The sequence below is a fragment of the Amaranthus tricolor genome, chromosome 11 (genome assembly GCF_026212465.1).
Source record: "Amaranthus tricolor cultivar Red isolate AtriRed21 chromosome 11, ASM2621246v1, whole genome shotgun sequence".
Lineage (NCBI taxonomy): Eukaryota > Viridiplantae > Streptophyta > Magnoliopsida > Caryophyllales > Amaranthaceae > Amaranthus > Amaranthus tricolor.
The window spans coordinates 21602832-21615544 of NC_080057.1; the positions used below are offsets into that span (position 1 = coordinate 21602832).

General features: G+C 34.8%; 1 protein-coding gene across 2 annotated transcripts; it reads right to left on the reverse strand.

The window, feature by feature from the left end:
• Positions 1 to 28: 28 nt before the first annotated feature.
• On the reverse strand, positions 29 to 12713 carry LOC130827878 (uncharacterized). 2 transcript variants are annotated; one of them, XM_057693759.1, is made up of 8 exons: positions 12458 to 12713; positions 11142 to 11444; positions 10916 to 11001; positions 9469 to 9615; positions 3828 to 3930; positions 2604 to 2716; positions 1787 to 1911; positions 35 to 979 (listed from the first exon to the last, which is right to left on the reverse strand). In XM_057693759.1, the coding sequence occupies exons 2-7, from the start codon at positions 11356 to 11358 to the stop codon at positions 1822 to 1824; spliced, it is 756 nt and encodes a 251-aa protein (XP_057549742.1). In that variant the 5' UTR covers positions 11359 to 11444; positions 12458 to 12713; the 3' UTR covers positions 35 to 979; positions 1787 to 1821. The 2 variants fall into 2 exon arrangements, with proteins under 2 accessions (XP_057549743.1, XP_057549742.1); XM_057693760.1 differs by lacking the exon at positions 9469 to 9615 and having other exon boundaries at positions 29 to 979.

Below are 12713 nucleotides of genomic sequence, written 5' to 3' on the forward strand. Positions count from 1 at the left end.
AAGCACAGCTTTGGGGTTCGGACGCTTACTTCTGGAAAAAGTTTAGATTTTAGCTTATTTGCTTCATTTTTTTTATTTTTTCGCTTAAATTTTTCTAAAATTCCCATTTAACACCACTAACCAAACGGGCCGGATAATTCATAGCTCTGATTTTACGCTTAATTTGATATTAATAAGAGTCGTTTAGCAATTTCAGTCCACAAACGGCTTTCAATTGACGTAATTAGAGTCAGATCATTTGATGTACACTTTGTTGAACATGTTAATTTAATTTCATTTTTCGTACTTAAAAGGAAGTATAGTATTCATGCCAAGAACTAAACAAAGATGTTTAACTGCATTATTTTACTATCATTAACTGAAGTGCTGAATAATGTCATGATAGAATTATTTTTTTAAAAAAAAAAAAAAAAAAAAGAAAAAGCAGGAAGCCAACATATAGATTCTCTACCACAAAACAGTTGGTTGTTGATAGCTAAGATCAGTAATGATATTACACAGCTTATATACAAATTGGACTGTTTTTTTTTTAGCAAACAACATTCACTGCAAGAGATTCAAGAACACAGAATGGAACACAAGACTAAGAAAATTGAATGCCTATAAACTTTACAACAGATACTATAAAATACTTCGGTTTTTCTTTTGAAAAAAAAAAGGAGTTATGTATTTGGTTTGGCGGAAAACTAAACAATTTTTTATGAAAACGACCTTCTAATGAGAAAGCAAATGATAGTTAGTTTTCTTCTGTGAGATGTTGGGATGGAAGTGTGGACGAGAATTGATTTTTCAATTTTAGATGAAAACATACGTGTGTAAAGCGATTTTCCGAACAAGTTTTTCATTTGAAATCCCTTTTCAAGCCAAACCAAAAAAAAAAAAAAAATTTCCCTAAATTAAACACCCTCTATATGCTACACAGGCTCACAGCATGCCGCTTCCATGTTGTTGGATACCAATTAAAAAGCTATGACCGGGCCTGAAATAGATTACAATTTACAAGTCAGATGTGTAAGCCAAATAACAAGGACTCTATGTTCAACTGAAGGGATTAATAAAATGAGTTGCCCAGAGAAAATGAAGATAAGAAATGGATTGCAGTAGGCCTTTCGCTATGATTCTTCGGTTTTGGATTATGATAGACTATGGCTTATTAAATCATGTGTACTTATTATGTGAAGTTGTAATGATATTTGCTACCAATAGTCAATCGAAAAGAATCTCTTTGTTATCACTAATAAGGTAAGGTTGCATACAGTCGACCACACCAAACCCCACTTATGTGGGAGCCACTTTATGGCATTGGGATAACGGAATAGAGTAGGCCTACAGCATTTCGAAAAAGTTCTCAATAAACAGTTTACATCATCCTCACAAGTAGGGGTGTTCAACGGGCTGGGCTCCATTTAGAGCCCTAATCCGGCCCGTTTTATAAGGGTTTTGTAAGATCCGGGTTGAAAATGTGCCCGGCCGAAAACGGGCCATACTACAATCAAAATGAGTCACAACTAATGGCAAAGCATCATTCCATGACATTTAACATTACTCAAAGGTTAAGGCTCGCATTATGTTCATCTAAAAACTAGGTGTACAATTTTCTAAGCTAACTAGCCCATAAAAGAAGTATAAGAATACAGGAGAAACTCTCAAAGACTTCCAGGAAAAACTTGAATTTCATTTCAACTGAATAAGAAACTCCAGCAAAGAAAAAATTTGCAGAAAATCCTATATATTTGGACAGAAAAGAAAAGGAAGAAACACAGGAAAAAAGAAAAAGGAACCACACCTACTAGAACGTCATGGAAAGTTTAGATGTTCTCTTTAGTAAAGGCCCAACATTCTCAGCTCTGATATTTGGCTAGGGTCAAGTTCAGGAACATCTTTACACTCCCGATCTTCCACAACATACTCCTGCAAAGAAATAAAATTACAAAATTAGATGCATATATAACAGGAACCTGAATAGCCTAATTGGGGAAAAACAAATTTTTAGTTTGAGCAACTCACATAGAAAGAGTAAAGAAACAAAAAAGAAAACACAGAATGATAAAAGCATTCAACTCCAAACAAGGATTAGCAATTTTATCATCAAATACTACAAAAAATGCCTGATTTAGAATGTTAGATGGAACCATGGAAGGCATTATTTAAACAAAGTGACACTAAGCTTAGGATTACATTTTAGTATTCATCTTACAGAAAGAATAATCAGAACTCTGAACTCAAGACCAGAACATTATATCTAGCAAATATATGCATACTGGTATATGTGCCCGTGCAATGCACAAATTTTTTAGTTTGTTAATTTATATAAATAAATATGATTAGAAATTTAGTAATTATATACATAATTTTTTAATTTGTTCATGTAAATGACGTAACAAAAAATAATTACATGATTGTTCAGGACATATTATATAACCAAAATATATCAAGCAAAATATACGTAACAAACTCCAAATGAAGTGCAAAAGAACATATTAGAGGTTATGAAAAACTTCCTTGTATACATGATAGCTTGAACCGAATGACACCATGACAATACTCATGTATTACCAAAAAGTTAGTGATCATCAAACATGCTTTAATAAATTAGTTAACACCTTTGTCAATTCTTGCTTTGCAAGAACATGATAGTGACGTTCATTGATTCTCTGTCCACATATGATCGCTATGAAGAAACCATAGAGCAAACCGACGAGTATAATGGCCAAGACTGCAATATGGAACAAAGAATAAGCAATGAAGCACTTTAATGAGTTCACCCGGCTAATGAAGAACACAACATTTAATACCCCAACGGCATTAGGTGGCCCCGGGGGTTTGGAAAGTTTAAAAGGGCAAGTCTAAGTTAGTCTAGTCTATGGATTGAGATTAATTTGAAAAGAATACATCCATAGCGAATTATTTTTTATTAGACTAAGACCCTTGATCCAAACCCATTAGGTAAAAAAACTAAAACAATACCTTTAAATTATGGTCAAGTATGGGTCCAAAAAGGTTAAAAACAGGTCACACACTCATGGGTTATGGGTCATGGGTGGGTCAAGACACAAGATGGACTTAGGTGGGGACTCCATTGGTTAGATCTAGTTACAAGTCAGGTGAAAATTACTCATACGTCAGTTCATGTTTGAGTTTGAGTCTGAGTTATAGGGTTGAATCACAATTGGATAGGGTCTAAGGTTCGAGTATGATTTCAATGCAATAGATCCATATCAATTATTTTTCGTGGGATTAAGAACAAAATGTGACCAATCAGGTCTCAAAAATTAACATCTAGACCCTTTCAATTTAAGGTGGCTCAAGGGTCGGGTCAAGTTGGGTCTATATAGGGTTTAAGTCTATAAAATGAATCATGGGTTGAGTCTGATTGGTTCAATTGGTCAAGTATAGAGCAAAAATATTAAAGTCAAAAGATTTTTTTATCAAACCAAGACTCGATCCTAGCTCATTGGGTATCATAAAATAAGACTTTTACATTAAGGTCAGGTTCAAGGATCAAGTTTGGGTCAAGTTTTGACTAGGTACTACACCCATAAGTGCATGACCATATTTAGTTATTATATGATTGAAGAATAATTTTCTAAAACCAAAATTCTAAAACCTAATTTTTTCTTTTTTTTTTTTCTAATTATGTACATGCGCCTCAAGTGCCCCGAGCGCCTTGCCTAGAGTTTTTTTTGGCACTCCCACTAGAGCGTCCCAGGTATGCTTTTTAAATTAAAGATTTTATCTTGCATCTGGTATTTGCCACATCATAGAAAAATAAAAAAAATACTTAATTAAATTATACCATAGACCATTAAAAGAATGTAATCTCATACCAGCCATTATATAAAATCCATAGGGGTGCTCTTGATAGCCAAACATTTCACGTAGTTGTTCTCCATAAAATTTGTATACCAGTATGCCTAACATGGCCACAATCTGTTGAGACAACTTAGTTAGAACCTTCCTACCAGCTAAAACATAGCAGCAAAACTGATACATGTAATAAAATCAAACAACCACACACACACAAGTGACACACCATACAAGCTGCTTGGCTAGTACCGATCTCAAAGCGCAAAGCCAACTTATTCAGATTTCAACATAGAAAAAGAGGTCTAGATATGCCAATGCATATCCTTGAGGGAAAATGTTATGGCTGTTGAATCTCAAGCAACCATGTGAGACCAAATACTGACTTTCAGAAATAGAAAAGAGAGGGAGAAGAGAAGTAATTCAAAAGAGGATAAGTATACTGTTTTATTTCATATGCAATGTTGATTTAAACGTAGTTAGTTTATATACTATTGTAACTAACAAACTAACTTTTAACAACTCTTATCAAAAACACGTGCTTAGCACGATCATACTACAACATACTCTCCCCCTTAATGAAGATTTGACCTCAAGTCTAACTTGCCAAAAACGTAGGAACTTCTGTGCAACGTCACCGGCATTCTCCCATGTAGCTTCATGTCTTTCAAAGCCTTCCCACTGGATCAAATATTGAACCAAATCTTGATTATCATGTTGAACAACTCTCTTCTCTAGAACAGTAGCTGGCTTAGTTGATACAAGGTCATGTTGATCATGGAACCAGGATGGTAATTGTGTTGCTATTGAAGAATACTATGAAACTTTTTCAATTGAGACATATGGAAAGCATTATGAATTTTTGATCCTTGAGGAAGAGATAGTTTATATGCAACCTTCCCAATTTTCTCTAATATCTAGAAGGGGCTAAAGAAGCGAGGAGAAAGCTTCTGATGTGATCTGGCATGTACTTATTGCTGCCTGTATGGTTAGAGTTTACGCCACACCCATTGTCCTCCTTTAAACTGTCTATCACATCTCCTGTCAGCCTAATTCTTCATTCTTACTTAAGCTCGAGTGAGATGAAATTTGAGGGGTTGGATCATAGCTTCCTTTTATTTGTAAACTTCTGTCAATAGTTTCATTTCTTGAATCACCAACTAGGTAAGGTAAATGGAGAGGATGGAGGTTGGTTTTAGACTATCTCATAAGGTGTCATCTGGATGGTCGTGTGGAAGTGTGTGTTATACCACCACTCAGCCAAAGGTAACCACATACACCATTCTGCTAATCTCCATTCATGCATCTCAAATATGCTTCTAAGCATCCGTTAACTACCTCTGCCTGACCATTAGTTTGAGGGTGGTATGATGAGGATAGTAAGAACTCAGTACCATGTAATGTAAAAAGCCCATTCCAGAAGTTGCTTAGAAAAATTGGGTTTTTGTCACTAACAATGCTTTTAGGCCACCCATGAAGCTTAAAAACATTATCTAAGTAAGCTAGACAACTTGTACAGCTGTAAAAGGATGAACTAATGCAATAAAGTGAGTATTATTGCTCAACCCGTCAACAACCACCAAAATAACATTTTTTACCCAAAGATTTGGACAAGCTAGTAATAAAATCCATGCTTATGTCATACCAGACTTCATCAGGGATAGGTAAGGGTTGCAAAAGCCCTAGGCTTGCTGCACAATCATATTTAGAAGCTTGAGATACCTAACATTCTCTGATAAATTGCCTTACATACCTATGTAGACCCTTTCAATGAAACAATTGTTTTAACCTTCTTTTGGGTTAAATCTCTTCCTGCGTGCCCACATTCAGGGGAGTGATAATCTTGTCTCTCAATCGCATGTCTGGACTTATAACTATTCTTCCCTTTTTCCTTAACAAACCATCTCTTATTTCAAATCCGTCAAACTATGCTAGATCGTGCAACTTTTCAACAATGTTAATGAGGTTGTTATCCAAATGATAGCTTTTCTTGATGAGGGAAATCAGATCAGTATCTATTATAGAAATAGTCATTGATAGAATTACAGAACATGAGACCCTAGATAGGGTATCAGCAGCTAAGTTATCCATGCCAGCTTTGTATTGTATATCATAGCCAAACCCCATCAATTTGGATAGCCAAACTTCTGAAAATGGGTGGAAATTTTTTGTTCAAACAGCCACTTAAGGCTTTTATGGTCAGTTCTAATCAAAAAGCGTCCCCTAATAAGGTATTGTTCCCATTTTTACATAGCATACACAATAGCCAAAAGCTCTTTCTCATATACAAAAAGCTTTTGCCACTTTGGCCCTAAGGCTTTTGGTCTACCCTCATGCATAAGGACAACTCCTATCCTATTGCTTGAAGCATCAGTGTCCACCACAAATTATTTATTGATATCAAGGCCTTTTTCAGGTCATCAAAGGCTAGTTGAGTGGATGTGAACTAAGTAAATCCTCCTTTCTTAAGCTAGTCATGTAAAGGTCTGCAAATGACTGAATATTTAGGAATGAATCTCCTACAGTAACCAGTTAAGCCAAGGAAGCTTCTTAGTTCTTTAACATTATGAGGGATAGGCCACTTGGCCACAGCTTCTATTTTCTAGGGGTCAGTTTCCACCCTTGAGGCACGTATAAAGTGATCCACATATTCAATTTTTGGTTGTGCAAATGAACACTTGCTCTCTTTGTTTATAACTGATTCTGCTTCATTAGTTCAAAAACCAAAGATAGAAGTTGCCACTGTGTTTCCAAAGAGGCATTATATTTCAAGATATCATCAAAAAATATAAGCACGCATTTTCTCAATAGGGTCTTAAACACTTGATTCATCCACATTTGGAATGATGCAAGAGCATTTGTGAGACCAAATGGCATCACAAGAAACTCATAGTGATAGGTGTGTGTCTTAAAAGTTGTTTTGTAGACATCATCAAGATGTACCCTCAACTGACGGTACCCAGCGTTAAATCCAATTTAGTGAATACAGTAGCTCCAACTAATTCATCAATCAACTTACTCAACCACTGGCATAGAAAATTTATCTTTTCCAATTCTTTTGTAAAGTTCCCTATAATCCACAGTCCATACACAATCTTCAAGTGCCATCTTTCTTCCCTACCAAAACTATAGGAGAAGCAAAAGGGCTACAACTATTTCGGATTAATGGTCCAGCCTCATTATTCAAGGGGATTCTATGATCAAATATTCCTCTTAAGGGAGGTAACCCACTTGGATCAACAAATATGTCATCAAAATTCTCCTTCAAAACATGCAATTTTGTGTTGTCTTGTTTGCCATTAGTTGTAATATTCTGAAGTTGATCTAAGTCCCTCACTTGAATCGTACAAAGTTGGGCAGCTTTATTAAGTATCTTACAGTTGGGGTGATGCTCAACTATTTTCAATTTGCTAGGTGGAACCCCTTTCAAAGAAAAAAATTGCCATTCAATTGAAATTGCATCAACAGTTTTTCAGAGTTCCAGCTTATTTGTCCAAGTGTTCTTAACAAGCTAACACCATATCACAACCTCCTAAGGAAATCAACAAAACTTCTGTATCAAATGGTTATTTATTCATTGTCCATTTGAAACTCTCACACTTCATTTGCCAAGAAATATGGTTGCCATCAACCTGACTCCTTAGCCAATCCAAGATCCAAGAAGTTGTGAGTGCTACCACTGTCTATAAGTATGAGCACTAGATGATTATGAAACATGCCTATAACCCTCATTGTGCTAAAACATAGGTTCCAAGTAAAGCATTGACGGAAATGTGAGGATTCGAGTCCTCCTATTCTTGAGTCTCATCTACTTCCTCCACAGAATCAACATTTCTAATCTCTTGTAACACTTCCTCCTCATTATAGCTGCCTATTTCTACTGTAAACAATTTAGGTTCTTTAAATTTGCATTTATGGTTTCAGTCAAACTTTTCATCACTATAGTAGCACAACCCTTTGGCAATCTTTTGAGCCTTAACATAAGCTGGTATGTAAGCCTGTAAGGTAAGCATGTTTTTGAGTGTTTTGTTGTGAATTTAGGCTATGGTGTGGGAAATAAAGGGGGTTTGTGGTAGTTTGTTTGGTAATCTTTTTGTGGAGCTTTGATCAAAGGTTGTTGAGAAAAAAGTTTAAAGATAGTCTTAGAAGTGCTAGCCTTCAATTGTGCTTCTTAAAGTCTTGCATATCTTATAGCCTCAGATATGCTTTTAGTTTTAAGTTTGAAAGCTCTTACAGATGGTATAACATCCTCCTTGAATCCAAAAATAAAACTTTCAAGAATATACTGAGAAGACAACACATGATCATTTTGCAATAAGGCAGACCTCAAATCCTCAAAATGATCAATATAACTTTCTAAGGAATCCACTTGATGCATTTTATTGAATTGTTCTACAACATAATCTCCATCATCATCCCTAAATCTAGCCATCAAGTCCACAATAAATCATCCCATTCCACCATCATATCCCTCCTAACAAATAGGTAGTAGGTGACCCGTTTCTCTGCCCTATTAACCATATATATAGAAGCTAGTTCCACTTTAGCCTCATTAGCCACATTACATAAATTGAAATATCGACTACATTTCTTGATCCACATACATGGGTTATTGCCATCAAAAGAAGGACAGTGTAGTTTAGGTAACATACCTTGAGGCCTGGTGGAATTAGCCCTATTAGTCAATTTTCTAGGAAAATCTTGATTATGTTATTCTTTAATGTCACGCACCATTTGCATTAGAAATTGCATATTTTGGTTCAGTTCTTCCAACTTTTTTTCAAGTGTCCTAACTTGCTCCTTCATGATAGCCATTTTATGAGTTGCAGGGGCCAAAGTGATGAGTAAGGCAAGCAAAAAGGGTGTTGGTGGATATAATTAGCACATTCTTGATCAGAATCTTGAATGTTCTAGGTGAGCGGCTAAGGGACACAAACACAATATCAAGCAACAAATATGGTACTTCTATAAGCAGGTGGTGTGCATTCTTAAGAGGGGAAGGAAAGCAATGTGAGAGTGGGAAACTATTGGCTCTGATACCAATGTTATGGTTGTTGAATCTCAAGCAACCATGTGAGACCAAATACTGAATTTCAGAAATAGAAAAGAGAGGGAGAAGAGAAGAAATTCAGAAGAGGATAAGAATACTGTTTTATTTCATATGCAATGTTGATTTACACTTAGTTTATATACTAATGTAACTAACAAACTACCTTTTAACAACTCTTATCAAAAACATGTGTTTAGCACCATCATTCTACAACAGAAAAGGCGTAAAGGGTTGACAAATAATAATATTATCAATACTTGTGACACAGAGAAATCCATTTGAATACGAAATTTCTGACCCTATTCTTTAAGGTGTCATGGTTGTGATGGTGGAAATCCAATAAACCCCATGTCCATTCCTAAATTTAAAAAAAAAAAAAGAAAGGATAGGTAAAAGCTTTCATGTCAAAAGACTTGTTATTAAGAAATGAAGTATTACATCTCATTAATTAATTAACTCCCTAAAATTTAAGTTTCTTTAATAGTCTACACCAAGGGACATCACTAATGACCAAATGTATCACGAATCTTAATTAGGAAAACTCTATTAAAATCGAACTGAACCATAATTTTCACTAACAATCCAGATTTAGATTCCACGAACTAGGAATTTACCAGTTGAACAAATATGAAAATGAATGCGTGATCCCTGGCAACAAGAAACTGAAATTTAAATCTCAACCACCAGCGATCAGATGGGAAATTTGCTCGCAATAAGAACCTTGCCCGGCACTCTGTACAGTGAGCAAAAGCAAATCCCTCCTAGAAATATGATACAAATTAACCATTAAATTAATTAGTCCTACAAAAAGAAACTTTTTTATGAAAGATGACATTTGTAAATGAGTACTCATCAGAGTGAATATCACATGCAATTTCTTCATGCTATTTGCTCACTAGTGATGGTAAGAAATTACAAGAAACAGATTAATCTAGAGCACATCAGGTCACATAACTAACAAAACAAGGATGAGATAAACATTCCAAATAATTTTGAAACATGAAAGAACCTGAAGGCAAAAGTTCAACTTTTAGCTTTTAAAAGGACGAACGAAGAAAACTTCTTAACCAAAGCACCTCAAAATAAGATAAGGCTCAATGGAGAGGGAAAGTTACAGCAAAGCTAACCTACAAAAGTCATTTATCATATGAAAATAAATCAATCACCATAAAGTATGGAACTACGGGTATCTAACGCCATTGCCAACATTGTCTTGCTTGATTGGAAAGGTAATAAAAATTTAAAGTTAAGTTTCACCTTCTACATCCATGGATAAGGAAACAGGAACGCAGGTCCCATTTTTACCTACTATAGCAGATTAGCAGTGATAATGTAAAGATTTCAAGCTATCTAAAGTAAAAAGCTTTAAACTCAAAGACCACTTTTTTTTTTTTTTTTTTTTTTTGCAATGAATTTATAAATATGCTACTGGATAAAAGTGGCCAAAAATTGGCCAAAACTAAATCAACAAAGTCACGGCAAGGCACAAGATGAGAGCAGAGAGAAGGTAGTGAGCAAAGATCAAATATTCAAAAAACATTGCCGCTTAGGGCTTGTGGGTGCGAATACCTATCTATCAAACACATATCAAGTAATGAATAATAAACCATCACAATTCAATTAGAAACTGATTGTGCCACCTCAGTAAATAGACATCACACATGACTACGAAGGCCTTTTCAAAATACTTACATTTAGCAACAATTAACCAACCGTACTACATGTTTATTTGGTTTATTTGATCCCTCAAATGAGCATCAAACATAAAAGTAGAAGTCCAAATGAGTAAAAAGCCCTTGCAGAAATATGAGTGTGGTACATTCAGTATAAAGACGGCATCATTTGTGAAATTAAATTAGTTACTTGTAATGAATGTGCATTTTTCTGGTTCATGTGTTTTGTTGGGTTTATAATAATACACTTCTAGCTACAAACAAAACAATAACTTTTTTAAAGATGACTAAACGTCTAGAAGTAACAATATCACAGTTGTATGAGAACAAAACTTTTGTTTGCAAATTTAGAGCTTCAAGGAATGAAAATAATGATACACGGATGTACCTTTGTAGACCTCCAATTATCAAGACATGATCTATGAACATACTTTTGAGTTCCTTTGCAATGACAAGGAGCAATTAAATCTTCCCCTGAAATTAAACACTTGCTTATCAATATCTAACACCTACTGATAAAATCAGTTGTGAGAAGTGGCCTCCCTATGAAAAATAGAAATGTAACACCATGATAATTCAGAATTTGGAAAGATAAAAATTAGACAGTGAAAGACCTTCGTGGTCAAGGCATATCCGGCATTGTGGTTCTTCTGAGTTCAATAAACTGCAGTTTTCAGAAGTATCAACATCTGTCATGACCGAAGTATCATCATCAACAGTTCTAATTTCAGAAAGAGTATATTCCTCGGACTCTTCAACAACGAATTCCGACAAGATAGGTTCTGTTTCCAAACTATCTTCTCCAAGACTGCCATTGGATGCTAATTGCATTGCGGAGGATATAGAGTCAAAGAGCACAAATCATCCCTTGATCTATAAAGCTTTCTAACCATTTCAAGATTTAATGACAAAAACTCCTGCAACAGGAATAAACGGCATAAGTTACAAAGTCCCAACTCCAAATTTCAATCCCCTAACTTGCAATATGGTCAACAAACAGGTATTATTGTCAAAATGCAAACCATTCTCAACCAATAATCAGTATAAATCCCTTTGAGATATAATTTGGAACTCCGAATAATTAATCCAAAACTATAAACTCTCAAGTATTTCATGTCAATCAAAAAGCACCAACGCAAATTTTCTCGCTTGAAATCAATGCTTTATTTGATCTTGTTCACATTCATATAACATTGGCTACTAACAATGAATTTAGAACTGAGCGTAACGTCAATAAAGTTACCTGAATTTTTTTACATATACTCCTCCTATGCTAATTTACTAGAAATATTATGTGTAAAATTGACTATGTTAGAATTTAGAAAATGGGTCTGGGCAACCCAAACAATAAGAAATCTGACTGTTTTAGAATTTAGAAAATAGGCTTGCGCAATCCAATTAAGGGAAGAAGAGAAAAACCACATACGAACTCAAATGAGGTTCACTATAATAACCGATCAATAGTATTAGGAAGCACTAGCTACTCATCTTTATAAAGTGGCATATCCTCATGTGGGACGTAATAACTAATAATCGACATTTTCATAGACTATAAATGGAATTTATTTCAAAGTGAAATCACAATTTATTTTAAAATTACATTACCAATTTAGCTTAGCTAAGGTATTTAATTACCAACAGATAATTCAGAATTTAAACGTCCAATTATCAGAGAAAGGCAGAAACCCTAAACCTAGCGAAATATCTTCTAAACTGAACAATCTTCAGATTGATTATTGAAACACACAGAACGTGCGGATCTTTAAATCATTACTTCATAATGCAGGAAGATAAACAAGTAATCAAAGTAAGAGATATCAGGATCTCATCAAATCAAAACAACGCAATTTCTCGAAATAAATTGATCAAGAAGTGAAAAAATGAAGAACTTAATCGAATTAATTCACTGGAAAATAAAAATGAATAGAACCTGATTGAAGCTGCCATTGCCACAACTTGGAGGTTGCCGACAGTGGAAAGAAGGCGATAAAGTAAGTTCGTGGTATGAAAAAGAACGAAAATGGCGGCTATTAAAGATTGGCAGTGATTGAGAAGGAAATCTGAGCTTAGCAAAATGAGCAGGAGAATTGGATTTGATATGATTAGGAGAAAGAGAGACAATGGTGGACTTCCTTTTCGGTTTTTCTATTTCGTTGAAAACGAAAAAAAAAAAGGAAAAAGGAAAA

Excerpts from the sequence above, each read along its gene's own strand:
- LOC130827878 (XM_057693759.1), bottom strand. The coding sequence starts at position 11,358 with ATGCAATTAGCATCCAATGGCAGTCTTGGAGAAGATAGTTTGGAAACA. Across the intron at positions 9,616-10,915 it reads ATAATTGGAGGTCTACAAAG|GAGGGATTTGCTTTTGCTCA; the intron begins GTACATCCGTGT and ends TCATATTTCTAG. Across the intron at positions 3,931-9,468 it reads TTTTCATATTTGTTCAACTG|ATTGTGGCCATGTTAGGCAT; the intron begins GTAAATTCCTAG and ends TTGTCTCAACAG.